At 40.4% G+C, this 14,504-nt stretch overlaps 1 protein-coding gene across 2 annotated transcripts in view; it reads left to right on the top strand.

Moving 5' to 3' along the window:
- SLAIN1 (SLAIN motif family member 1) overlaps window positions 1-14,504 on the top strand; it is a 60,434-nt gene that overhangs the window by 36,090 nt on the left and 9,840 nt on the right. The window contains exons 3-5 of one of the 2 annotated variants that reach the window (XM_032610685.1): window positions 3,511-3,660; window positions 6,289-6,630; window positions 11,045-11,200. In XM_032610685.1, coding sequence (XP_032466576.1) covers window positions 3,511-3,660; window positions 6,289-6,630; window positions 11,045-11,200 — 648 coding nt within the window. The remainder of the gene's footprint in view (window positions 1-3,510; window positions 3,661-6,288; window positions 6,631-11,044; window positions 11,201-14,504) is intronic. The other variant, XM_032610686.1, reaches the window with a different exon arrangement.

Genomic DNA, 14,504 nt, shown 5'->3' on the forward strand with positions numbered 1-14,504 from the left:
TCCACTCTCCTTCTCCACCACAACCTCGGGCACTAATATAACATCGTTATTTTGTTAGCTTGTCTCTGCAATAATTCTCCTCCCTCTTCTTAAAAGCCTCCATGCCAAAGGACAATGCAGAGCATTCTTTCTTGCAATAGATGCTAATTGTGTTCTTCGCTGGAATCTTGCTGTCATAGCCACAGTCGCTGTGCCATCGTGTCGGGAGGCCCGGGTCACAGTAGTTATTGTGCAGAGTAATGAATGCTGGTTAGTGGTGATGCGTTGTCGCCTGCATCTGTGGGTGAGAACACGCAGTCACTGTAATTTGCCTGGCGAGTGATCATATTGGTGTAACATAACATCAACTGTTAAGCAAGTCAGCTGTCACAAAGAACTATTGGGTTTTTTTTAATATAGAATTTTTAATGAGAAACTTTGAGTTACAGAGATTGAAGATGTGAGAAGAGCTACCTGGTGTGTGTTGCATATTAACCCCTACTTCTCAGTGTGTTTTGGGATCAGGTTTACATATCTGGTGGTTTAGGGAAGGGCGTGCCAGCTCTGCACGTCTCTGCTCTGGCACAGATTGGGAATTGCATGTTGGATCAGTGACGTGACTGGTGTCAACTAGGAATGAGGCTTCCTGGCAGTGACCCCTTCGTGAAACTTGTGGATTCTGAAAGCAGAATCACTGTGAATGTAGTTTTCTCAACTAGTTCTTCCATCTGCGTAAGGAAAAGGTTATTTCTTCAGTAGTTTGAATGGGATGGTGCTGTTTCTCAAGAATTCTTGCTGAAGTAACAGGAAGCATTTGCTCTTATAAATAACCGTGGTGCTAATATGCAAGGACCTTACCAGTCTCAGGATTGGAGCTTGTTACTTTTTTGCCTGCCCACAGCCCACAGTTTCTTCCTCTCCAACCCCACTGCCCATCTTTGAACACTTTTTAGCTATTTGCTCATTACCATCTCTCATTAAAAGTGTCCTGGGAGTGCATTTCAAAGCAGTTCTTTTTATACTTATTTCTTCAAGTTTTGTCGAATTTCCAGCAAATGTAACGAAGTTATTGCTCAAAGTGAAACTTAACCTAATTTATACTTTTCATCTATTCCTTCCTGTCCTGCTTTAGCACATTGCTTTTTAGAAAAGTGGATTTTGACTAGCACAGTAATTTATGTCATGAAGAGAGAGGAAGTGATTTTAGGTGTGACTTGAAGTTTTTTTTTTTTTTTTTTTTTACAATTTAGGGTCTTTTTATGATCCCAAGATCCAAGGGGCTGGTAGTTTTGGAGGAGGGAAATATGTTAATTAGGACAGGAGAGATAATGTGCAATTAGATCATCTGCCAATGCAGGTAAAATTCCTTATTTTATAGTATTAAATTAATAATAGGTATAATCCTACCATTAAAAGTTACCTAAATAACACATGTTCAATGCAGAAAATTTGGAAAACATTTTTTATAAAGAAAAAAATCCAGATTATCAGTTACCTCTATGCCTGCCACCTGAAATAACTATCACTAAGTTTTGGTGTATATATACCCTTCTGTGATTTTTGTAGATCATTTTTTCCATAAAGCTTGTTTTGGACTCAAGCAGAGATGCAGTAAGATACAGTAGTCATTTTAAGTTTCTTCCATAATCCCAGAACAAGTTTCCATAGTAATTCTTTGGTCAACATTTATTAATATTAAATGGGTTGAAAATAAAACTTAGGGAAAAAAGTAGGACTATGAACAGTTAATATTAAGAACTGTTTCCCATAATTCTAAAGATAAGTTTCCTTGAGTTTTTCTTTTGACATTAACATTTTATATTATTAAAACAGTTAAATTTTTGTGCAGAAATAGAAAACATTAGTAATGAGGAAATTAAAAACAACTTTTCACTGTTATATAGATATACTGACTGTAATCAAGGTGGCACTGATTGAATGGTTCTTAATGAAGGTAGAAATAGGGCCCTGCTTCACAAATAGCCCACTTTTACATATGTTTTCCCTTAGATAAGTGAGAGCCAGTTAAGAATGAAAAGTTGCTTTGTCTCTTCATTTTGTTAACCTCTTCCCTTTCTCCCTCTGACAAGTCAACGTCTGCTTCTGTATAGCTAACCGCTGCTGTTTATTTTCTGCTTCTGTGACAGCTAGCCGATGGCGGAGTCTCTTCCCTTCAAATGTCTCACTGGCTTTTCCTTATAGCCCTGTGGCAAGACTCAGCCCTTATAGCAATGGCATTAATACTCCCAGCTTCTCTAAAACCTCAAATAAAGCAATACTAACACCTGAAAGAACAGGTAATATTTCAACTTCTCGTCTAGCGGCTTGCTTTGTAAATCAGTCACTAAACACAGCTTAAATATCCACCTTTCATTGAAAAGCTTGAGGGTAATCTTACTTATCACAATGGGGAGTCTGCTGCACACTTACTTTGGGTAATGACAAAGGCTAGGGTTAATTTGTACTTTAACGTCATTAATCTGCTCTCAATTGTGTACAGTAGGCAGCCTTCACTCTTTATCAAATGCATATATATATAATTATGTGTTACCAAATGCATAATGTGCTTTTAAAATTAAATGTTGAACAAAATAAAGGTCTTTATGATTTTCATTATGATTGAAGATTATCAGACTTTTATTATATCTTGCTGTTTAAAAAATTGTTGGTGCTTTTTATTAAGTCAGGGCTGTGTAGAAAGAATAGTCATAGTAGCTTTTTATGAGATGACGGTCTCATAGTTGTCTCAGCATTGGTGATTCCATCCCTATAATTTTCTCCCTTCAGCCCTTTCTTCCTCGGTTCTCCTATCTCAAGCCATTACTTTCTCACTTTCGTGAGTGACTACAAGTCTCCTGTGACGATTCTAGATTATGAAGGTTTTGTATGTGCTTCCCTGTATGGATGTGTGCCTTTTATGTGTGATATTCTTATCCATTTATAGCACTGCTGTTTGTACCTGTTTAAAAAATGGACCAGATTAAAATTTAGTTTAAAATATATAATCCATTACTACCAGAGACAAGCATGTCTGATTATTCATTGAAAATGTACAAGATATGTATTCTTATACCATGCCTTTAGATATATACTTAAGCTAATGGGATGCAGATTTAGCATTATTGATTTTTCTTGTCTTACGGTGGTAAAAAAAAAAAAAACATATAACATGAAATCTACCTTTTCAACAATTTTTTTAGTGTACAGCACAGAGTGGATTTTTGAATTATGAAAACTGAATTTGAGAAAACAAAACAAGTGGTTTTGTATGTATGAATTATGAACACATGAAGAGGTGCATACTGTCTTGCCATTCTCCTGTCATAGTGGTGTGTTGGTTGTTTTTTGGTGACTTAATGAAAACAGGAAAAATATAGATGGGTCTTGTTTTTTATTTTAATCCATTCAGCCACTCTGTGCCTTTTGATTGGAGAATGCCTTGAAGTGCTGACTGTTGATATGTGAACTGTAAAGCACATGCAGATAGCAGTTCTTTAGACTAAGTAACCAACACGTTTCCCTTGTTTTTAGGTTACACATCCAGGGGCTCCCCTCTCAGTCCCCAGTCATCCATAGACAGTGAACTGAGTACTTCAGAGCTGGAGGATGATTCTATCTCCATGGGATATAAGTTACAGGACCTCACTGATGTTCAGATCATGGCTCGTCTGCAAGAAGAAAGTAGGTTCCTCTTTTTAAAAAAAAAAAAAAAAATTAATTTATTTTTGGCTGTGTTGGGTCTTCGTTTCTGTGCGAGGGCTTCCTCTAGTTGCGGTGAGCGGGGGCCCCTCTTCATTGCGGTGCGCGGGCCACTCACTGTCGCAGCCTCTCTTGTTGCGGAGCACAGGCTCCAGACGCGCAGGCTCAGTAGTTGTGGCTCACGGGCCCAGTTGCTCCGCGGCATGTGGGATCTTTCCAGACCAGGGCTCGAACCCGTGTCCCCTGCATTGGCAGGCAGATTCTTAACCACGGCGCCACCAGGGAAGCCCCGGTTCCTCTTTTTAAACTAGAAAACGTTTTAAACGAGAGGATTCTACTTGAAATCTAAGGGGGTGGGGAGGTTTCAGGCATTTCTCCCCAGGTAATGGGCAAACAATTCTATTCTTTCTCTCATCCCATCCTGCTTTGTAGGTGGCGCAATTAAATGCTTCTCACAGTCTCATGACCATTGTAAAATATTAGGACATACTCTGGGCAAAATACATTGATGTAAAACATCACCAGTGTAGCCACTGTGGAAACAGTTTGCCAGTTTCTTAGAGAACTAAACATGAGGTTTCCATAAGGCCCAGCACATTGTATTCTTGGGCATTTATCCCAGGGCAATGGAAACTTGTGTTCAGAAACACAGAAACCTGTATATGAATGTTCATAGCACCTTTATTTATGATAATAGCCAAAAACCAGAATGAGCTCAGATGTCCTTCAGTAGGTGAGTGGTTGATCAAGCTGGGGGTACCTCCATACTGTGGAGTACTACTCAGCAAGAAAAAAGAGTAAATTTTGATAGACATTACCATCTTGGATGAATCTCCAGGGAATTATGCTGAGTGAAAAAGATGATCTCAGGAGATTTCATACTGTATAATTCCATTTATATAACATTTTGGAATGACAACATTTTAGAAATGGATGACAGATTAGTGGTTGCCGGGGCTTAGGGATAGGGCCTGGGCTCTCAGGAGGGAGGTAGATGTGGTTATAAAAGCGCAACACGAGGGATTTAGGGAGCTGCCCTGTTTTTGACTGTGGTGGTAGGTATGTGATCCTACAGGTGATAAAATTGTATAGAATTTAATACTAACACGTACACATATAAAAGTAATACTGGAGAATCTAAATCAGATGGGTTTATATAAGTGCCGATATCATAGTTGTCCTATTATTCTATGATTTTGCAAAATGATACCATCAAGGGAAACTGGACAGAGTACACAGAAGATCTCTATTATTCCCAGAACTGCATGTGAGTGTGTAGTTACCTTAATAAAAATTCAATTAAACATGCATTAATGCATTCTCAGATGCAAATTATTACATATAGAAGGGCTAAACAGCAAGGTCCTACTGTATAGCACAGGGAACTATATTTAGTATCCTGAGACAAACCATAATGGAAAAGAATCTAAAAAATTATGTGTATATATATATATATGTATAACTGAATAACTGCTGTACAGCAGAAATTAACAAAACATTGTAAGTCAACTATACTTCCATAAAAATTGTACTTCTCAAGATACATAGTTATTGAAGGAGAGATAATTGGAAATGTTATTTCCAATAACATTGAGTTATTGGTTCTGCAATAAGGTTACAACAGTTAATCTGAGAGTGAACTACTTCAAGGGTATTAATGGTATCACTTAAGGCAAAAGAAGACGTAGATCACAGACCTGGGCTAAGCTTATTTTGGAATTATCTTCTGAGGCCAACATAAGTAGAAACAGTCAAGTATCATTTAAGCGTAACAGTTTCCTGCTTTCAGAATTGGGCAAGGCTACTGTGAGAAAGATTGTAACGCTTATGCAGGATTTAATAAGATACATTTTGAGAGGAAAAACGGTTATTTTATGTTGTTATTTATTTAGTAATGGTACACTAACAGTAACTCTTTCTAAAAAAATATATGGCTGAAAGATTGGATGTCAGTCTCGGAAGTTAAGTAGTCAGTCAGGCATAGACTACTTTAAAAAAAGTTGTGGGTTGGGCTTCCCGGTGGCGCAGTGGTTGAGAGTCCGCCTGCCGATGCAGGGGACACAGGTTCGTGCTCCGGTCTGGGAAGATCCCACATGCCGCGGAGCGGCTGGGCCCGTGAGCCATGGCCGCTGAGCCTGCATGTCCGGAGCCTGTGCTCTGCGCAACGGGAGAGGCCACAACAGTGAGAGGCCCGCGTACTGCAAAAAAAAAAAAAAGGTGTGGGTTGGCAACGAGATAACTAGAAACTTCCAGATGATGATGAATAGTGTCTCCTAAGTAACCTTCCTAAGTATCTCTCCAGATTCCAGAAGGGATGGCTCAGGGAAATCGACAGATACTGATCGATGAACTGTAGCGGTATATTTAATATTCACTGGAATTGGGGCAATCTTTTTCCAGAACAGAATAGTCCAGTATTAGCTGTCTGTTTCGTAGGTAAACGTGTCTGTTTTCTTGGGATTTAATAAACTAAGAACAAGATAGTGGGTCTCCACTTGAATCACTTGCTTGACACAAATTTTCCTCAAATATTTGATGAATTGGAACTTAATAATTAAGCCAGATTGAAATGCCTCATAAGATAAAATACCAGTCCCTGTTGTTCCGTAGGTCTCAGGCAAGATTATGCTTCTACTTCAGCATCTGTGTCGAGACCTAGTTCCAGTGTGTCACTGAATTCAGGAAAAAAAGGGGCATGCAGTGATCAAGAATACGATCGATTCAGCCTGGAGGACGAGGAGGAATTTGATCACCTGCCACCACCTCAGCCTCGTCTTCCAAGATGCTCACCTTTCCAAAGAGGAATCCCCCATTCACAGACTTTCTCCAGCATTCGGGAGTGTAGGAGGAGCCCCGGGTCCCAGTACTTTCCTTCGAATAATTACCAGCAGCAACAGTATTATTCACCTCAAGCCCAAACTCCAGATCAGCAACCAAATAGGACCAACGGAGGTAAGTTGTATGCGCCTTTGGTATTCGATGTGCTTTGATCTTTCATACGTGGTCAAGAAATGGTTTTAAGGTCAATATAAATAACTGGTAAATGTTTCCAAGACTTATTAAGTACATCCTTAAGACCTTATCAGTTTGGTTGGTGTACATTTAAATCTATAATTGACCAGCTTCTGATTACGTGTCCCAGATTTATAGCTTCAGGAAAACCGTTGTGAGGTACCAGACTGAGTCAGAAATGGGGGAGCATCTTCGTGTTGTGGCTGGTAAAGCTGTAGGACAGCAGGGCTGTGGAAGTTGAGGAGTTCCTAGTTCCGTGGAGTCGGAGGCACGGAGCCGCATCTTCTCTCGTCTTTCTTAAAACCCCCCATCTCTGACGGCCTGCTTCTAGCCCAGAGTGATGGATGGGAAGTGTGGACCCTGGTGTGCTTGGAGAGGATGCTGCTGTGCACGTCGAGATTTAGGGGAAGTTCGGGATGTGTCTTTCCCTCTGGTGTCCTGACATCTAGAATTAAGATCTGTGCAGCAGTGGGGCTATGGAAGCTGATGTTTGGCGTGGTGTAACGGCAAGTTGATTTGTCCTGATGGCAGCACGGTGGGTTGGAATATGTGTCGTTCTTTTTTTGCAATTTTTTCTATTTCCCTCTTCATCATTTATCTTCCTTCTCCACTCCCAGGAGTTATAGATCTTGACTTACAAGAACTATAGGGAGAATAAGCATGTGATATTCTAAGCCTGGAATGTTTTTGCACTGATGATCAGTCTGACCCTCACACACAAATCCTGTAGAGTATGGAGAAACCAACGATATTTATAGAGTTACAGCTTTTAATTATTATACAGCAGCATTTCTCAAACCTGGGGCCAGAAATGATCCAACAAATTATTTTAAAATATTGCAAGGCCAAATACAAATCATACTAGTCATCACCTGCTATCATGTGCTTAGTGTTTGCTTTTTCTTCCTCTGCACTTGTATTATTCATGCTAATTGAGAGACCATTTGAAAATATTTAAGGTTTTATAGTCAGAACTTCTCTCTTTTTTAATACCTTCCGATTTCAAATTTAAAAGAAAACAGTGGCAGGTAAAGTGACTGCCACTAGTGAGTAATTTATTAAAGCCTATAACATCGAAGACAGTATTTTATGTGCTTAACGAAAATCACAGCATCATTAAAACTGCGGGAGAGGGCACAGAGTTGTTTCTGCAAAGGCTTTTTTTGTCAAGCGTCTTAGAGCATCACATCCTGCCTGTCAAGCAGATGCTCCCTCTGCATCTTGATTAGTTGTCAGCGGGATCATTGTCCTACCATAGAAAAGTGGTGTTAACTTACATTCAACACCATTATGAAAAGGGTTAGGTGTCCCCAAATCTGTGTTATGATGGTTCCTGTTAGGAAAGTGGAAATATTTCTCAGCCTGGTGTCTGACTGTGGTAGTTCTATTTTTCTAAAAGGTCCGGTCTCCACACGTAAAGGAAAATGGAATACAACAGCAGTTCTCTGGATTGGACTTCTGACTAATTAACTTAATGGCTGAGTACACAGGCTCTGAAGGCCAGTACGTGCTGGGTTCCCCTCCTGGCCTACCACTTATACCTTTCCCAGGCTTCTCATGCCTCTGAGCTCTCACTTATTTGGCTACAAAATGTAGACAAATAACATCCCTTTCTTAGAAAACTTAGGTATAATTGGACATCAAATCATCTGGTACACGTTCTCCTTTATGTAACATGTAATCCTTTAACCTAAGTTTGTCATAAGGAATAAATGAAATAATGACCATTCCATTGCCTGGAGTAGAAACGCTGGACAAGTTCAAAGTGCTGAAAAAGTAAAGGTGGTCTCCCCAGCCCCACTGTTTTCTTAAACTTTTATTAACGTGGCTCAGATATCTGAGCCTTCATTTGTTACCAGAGGATTATTTGGACAAAATTGTGGAATGAGAGTCGTAACTTTGAAACCAATCTCTCAAATATTTTTCTAAATTCTTAAAATAATATGGATAGAAGAAAATAATTATAAATAAAATAGAAGTGCGTGTTAATATTTCCTACTTCCGTAGCTCCTGCATTGCCTGGTTTCCAAAGGGATGGCTCTTGAAAGTTCTTGGTATATTTCTGGGGATCATAGGATTAAAAGGAGCATACAGAAGTCCACTTTTTTTTTTTTTTTGCGGTACACGGGCCTCCCACTGTTGCGGCCTCTCCCACTGCGGAGCACAGGCTCCGGACGCGCAGGCTCAGCGGCCATGGCTCACGGGCCCAGCTGCTCCGCGGCATGTGGGATCTTCCTGGACCGGGGCACGAACCCGTGTCTCCTGCATCAGCAGGTGGACTCTCAACCACTGCGCCACCAGGGAAGCCCCCAGCAGTCCACTCTTACCTGTGACTTCAGTTACCCATGGCCAACTGTAGTCTGAAAATGTTAAATGGAAAATGACAGAAATAAACAATTCGTAAGTTTTAAACTGTGCATTGTCGTGAGTAGTATGAGGAAATCTTGTGCCTTCCTGCTCTGTCCCACCTGGGACGTGAATCATCACTTTGTCCTGTGTATCCACGCTGTGTGTGCTTCCTGCCTGTCAGCACCTGTATAGGAAGAACATCGTATATCTAAGGTTCTGTACTATGGGCGGCTACAGGCACCCGCTGAGGGTCTTGGAACGTATCCCCTGCCCATAAGGTGGGGCAGGGTAGGGCTACTGTATTTGAATAGTTGGCCAGGTATGATAAGTGATTAAAGCTTGCAGAACATTTGCTAACTGTGATTTTTAGGGTATGGCAGGGATTATCAGTGGCATGGTGTAATCAGTGTTAGCCTCAGGACCTCCCCTGAACCCTGTATTTACTGCAGGTCTAGATTTAGATGTTTGGTGGGTAGCTGGCTGCTGCCTTTATTCCTTAAAGGATTCCTAAAGATTGATAGCAGAAGAAAACATTGAGAAACAATGGTCTAGACTATAACCCCACTGAGAGTCGGGAACTCCCTTGTCTAACACACTGTATAGTATATATACACAGGAAATACTCGTTCATTCATTCATCCTACAAAGTGGGGAAGGGTGTCCAAGTGAAAGGACCAGCACGCTCACGGGTACAAGAGAGTGTGAAGTATTTGGAAATTCCATTCTCCACTGTGGTTGGCAAGTAGGCTGTGTGGCGAGGGCAGCAGGAGATGAGGCTAGAGATGGCTGCAGAGCCTGTATCTTAGAAGGATCTTGTCTCAGTCCAGGAGCTTGGGCTTTCAGAGGAAGGGGAGGGACAGTGATTGGAGGGCTTTTAGCAAGTGGCTGGCTAGAAGTCACTGGCTGTATGGAAGATGGGGAGGAACAAGACAGGGTGTACAGAGACCAATTAAGAGGAACATTTTGTGAAAATGTGGATGACAAATAATGAGGTCTAAACTAGGTGGTAGTGGGAGGTTTGTTAAATATTTATGAGGCAGAATTGAGAGGACTTGGGAGTCGAGGGTGAAGAAGGGAGGTGAAACTGGGAAGATTCTGCCGCTTTTTGGATTAGGTGACTTGATGAGTAGGGCTATAATCAAGGGATCTAAGTGATGCAGAAGGAGCTGTGTGTGAAGGGGAGAAAAATGAATCTGGTTTTGTACTTGAATGGGTTTTTACTGAGTATTCAGATGTATCCTGTGTTTTCTGAGCTTGAGTGACCTGATATGTGTACTTTAGTTTTGGGGGTGTGTGTATTAAAGAGAAAACTGTCTACATTGTAGAGTTGCCCTCTTGTGGCTGAATTCAAATCTCAGCAGCACTGAGGTCTGTGCGTGAGTGACTCTCTGCTGCTCCTTAGTGGCGGAAGATGTACTCAGCAAGGAAAAAGAAAGGGAAGCATTTTTTCAAGTCTCCAAAGGTTTGGTGGTGTACTCATGCCCCTTAAAACTTTCCAGAAGTTAATGTGGTCATGTTGATGTGATGAGTGGATATGTCAAAACCTCTCGTTAGAATTTTAAGAATTTCTTCCTTTGTTGATATGCTAAGCAAAAGATTCAGTAATTGCTGGTTTGACACTTCTAGGTTTTCTTATTATTATTAACATGTAACAATTCCTAGGTTTTTTTTTTAAACTGTAAGATTATTTTCTATCCTCACTTTGATTCAGTTTTATCCACTTATTGTATAGGAACAAGCAGCTAATTGATTACCTAATTCGTCCCTCTTTTTATAGAACAAGTGCTTTACTTTAGCAGTCTGTTTGGTGGAACCTTTCTGGAGACATGGAGTGTGTTTGTCTCTACCGGGAGTAATTAATTAGCTTGCTAGAGTTCATAACACACGTGATAATTTCTGTTTGTCATTGAACAAAACATGATTTCTATTTGTATTTAATTTTGAAAGCTAGTGATTTAATTGGCATAAAAGTTGTGATTTTTAACTTAGTAAAATTCTTTTCTAGATAAGCTCCGAAGAAGTATGCCTAATCTAGCTCGGATGCCAAGTACAACCGCTGTTAGTAGCAATGGTAGTTCTCCAGTCACCGTGCGGAATAGTCAGAGTTTTGACTCAAGCTTGCATGGAGCTGCAAATGGAATTTCAAGAATACAGTCTTGTAGTAAGTATGACAATATTTTTGTATGTAATTTTAATTAGTTGTAACACCATTAGGAAAATCTTACTGTTTCATTTCTTTCTTTCTCTTAAGAGCACTACAGGAAACTTTTCTCCTTGTGACACTTTTTTGTCTTTCACCATGATAATTGAGTGGTATTTTCACTGGTGCCTATGTCACCAATTAATAATTAGTAAATTATATGCAATCCTTTATACCCAGGGATAGCAGTAGAAGCACTAAATGGTGATTGATTTGTTTACTCATCATACAAAAATGTTTTCTTTGCAGATATGCCTCTTTTTAGCTGTGTACTTGATACGTTTGAGGAAAGCACACTTATTCTGTCTAGCTGTTACTTTGGTCTTGTTTTTCACCAGTCCAGAGCTTTCCCCTGGCAAATGAAGTTCTATTTTAGTGTGTCTAAAGTAGGATTCATCTACTTCATTTCAGTTTGCCCCACAGTGTGTCATTCATCCTCTGTACGGTTTACCCAGTGATGAGCAGCATGGTGAAAGTAAAATCCAGTGTGTGTGTGTGTGTGTGTGTGTGTGTGTGTGTGTGTTCACTTTGTGTGGGGATGTGCTGGCTCCAGGGCACCCCCCACCTCCTAGTCATGCTGTCTGTAGGGGTAGTTGGGGTTAAGTCTGAGGCTGACCCCTGGCTGGCAGATCCAAGGTCACAGTCCCATTATTGATATGCCCAAACCCGGGAGGCCTGAAGTGTGTTCAGTGTGTGGCCAAGCGCCATCAACCAGATGTCTTAAGTCTGCACCCAGAAGAGTCCCTGGTGGCCCTAACAGACTACCCTGTGTCCCTCCAACACATGTCTAGAATGGGTTTGATTTTTGGTGCCTACCTCTGTCATTCAGTAAAGTGTTACACTTTACTGTCATTATGTCATCTTCCATACTAGCCTACTGGCTCCCTCTGGGCTTGGACCATAGTGCATCTGATTTTCTGTCCCCAGCACCTGGCATGCTGCCGAGGACATTGAGCTCTCAGTAAATGTTTGAACGAATGTATAAATGAATGCCATAGGGCTGTATCTTAGGGCTTGATCTGTTAATATTTGAATTAATGGCTTGTTTAAAGACAGAGAAGACAACCTCTGAACTAATGGTGGGAAACTGAGAGGACTACTAATTTTATGTCAGGAGGTTAGGACAGTTGGCCAAATATATCATGATGAAATTTAACTGAGATAAAAATTCTACACTTGAGTACGAAAGTCAATAGTATAAGCATAGAAGGGAAAATACAGTTGTGATGGTAGCAAATAGGGTAACGATTAGGAGTTTTTGTGAGCTCTAATTCAGTGTGGGTTAATAGCACGATTTGAGTGCCAGAAAAATGCACGTAACCCAAAATAGAATAGAACACACACTACAGACCATGGCAGGTTTTGACGGAAGTGCTCAAGCCATGGCAGGTTTTGACGGAAGTGCTCAAGAAATGATGGGAACATGTCAAAAGGATAGGAAACAACTTGAAGAAACTCCCAGAGACCAAATCTGGGACAGTTTGAGCCGCAGAATAAATATTTATATTAAAGGATTATAACCCATAGGTTATTTAACTGTGGGTCCATACTTAATTGAATAAAATAAATGGAGAAGAGGGGAAATTCTTCTTTATAGAAGAATTGCAATTGATACACAAGAGAAATGAAGAAAATAGAAAAACCATTGTAAGTCAAGCATAACAATGAGAGAAAACAAAAAAACCTGACAACAATGTTCATGTGTAAGAGGAGGTCAGTCATGAACTTGTTTCAGATCTCAGGACTCTGCTCTCATTGACTTTTATTCCTAAGCATTGTAAGAGAATATTCTTTATACATTCTAAGTGTGTATCATGAAAATTCCTAGTTCTGGGCCGTTCTACTTTCTGGAGTGAACAAAGGTAGGACACAGAAAGTTGGAGAGGCAGCCTGATATAGAAGGAAGACACTGGGTTAGCAGTCAAATACTTGAGTTTGGGTGTTTTGGTTTTCTTAAAATTTATTTTATTTATTTTTGGCTGCTTTGGGTCTTTGTTGCTGTGCACGGGCTTTATCTAGCTGCGGTGAGCGGGAGCTACTCTTCCTTCCGGTGTGCGGGCTTCTCACTGCGGTGGCTTCTCTCGTTGCAGAGCACGGGCTCTAGGCACGCGGGCTTCAGTAGTTGTGGCATGCGAGCTCAGTAGTTGTGGCTTGCAGGCTCAGTAGTTGTGGTGCACGGGCTTAGCTGCTCTGCGGCATGTGGGATCTTCCTGGACCAGGGCTCGAACTCGTGTCCCCTGCATTGGCAGGAGGATTCTTAACCACTGTGCCACCAGGGAAGTCCCTGGGTCTTTTCTTAATCATAAGTTCATGGGAAAGCTCCATATCCTTTCTGATTCTTGTTTTCGCATTTGTAAAATTAGGATACTGTCTATTGATCTCAACTAGTTTCTCTTTGTTATTTTTTTAAACTCAAGGGTGGTTATCTATCTTGTGTGTAGGAGAATTAATGGGAGTATCTTCATGAATAGCTGTTCCGTAATTTCAGTTCAAATGATTTTAAAATTTTATTGAATCTGTAGGTAAATTTTAGAATTGGTATCTTAACAATATTAGTTTTCTAATGCATTAACATGGAACATTCTTTCGTTTATTTAGATCATCTTGTCTCTCAAAGTTCTATAGCTTTCTATATAGAGATTAATACACCTATAATTTATTCCTAAGTATTTTTAAAATATTTTTTTAACATCTTTATTGGGGTATAATTACTTTACAATGGTGTGTTAGTTTCTGCTTTATAACAAAGTGAATCAGTTATACATATGTTCCCATATCTCTTCCCTCTTGCGTCTCCCTCCCTCCCACCCTCCCTATACCACCCCTCCAGGCGGTCACAAAGCACGGAGCTGATCTCCCTGTGCTATGCGGCTGCTTCCCACTACCTATCTACCTTACGTTTGGCAGTGTATATATGTCCATGCCTCTCTCTCGCTTTGTCACAGCTCACCCTTCCCCCTCCCCATATCCTCAAGTCCATTCTCTAATAGGTCTGTGTCTTTATTCCTGTCTTACCCCTAGGTTCTTCATGACTTTTTTTTTTCTTAAATTCCATATATTTGTGTTAGCATATGGTACTTGTCTTTCTCTTTCTGACTTCACTCTGTATGACAGACTCTAGGTCTATCCACCTCATTACAAATAGCTCAATTTTGTTTCTTTCTATGGCTGAGTAATAATCCATTGTATATATGTGCCACATCTTCTTTATCCATTCATCCGATGATGGGCACTTAGGTTGTTTCTATCTCCGGGCTATTGTAAA

Source organism: Phocoena sinus, chromosome 18, assembly GCF_008692025.1.
Source record: "Phocoena sinus isolate mPhoSin1 chromosome 18, mPhoSin1.pri, whole genome shotgun sequence".
Taxonomy (NCBI): domain Eukaryota; kingdom Metazoa; phylum Chordata; class Mammalia; order Artiodactyla; family Phocoenidae; genus Phocoena; species Phocoena sinus.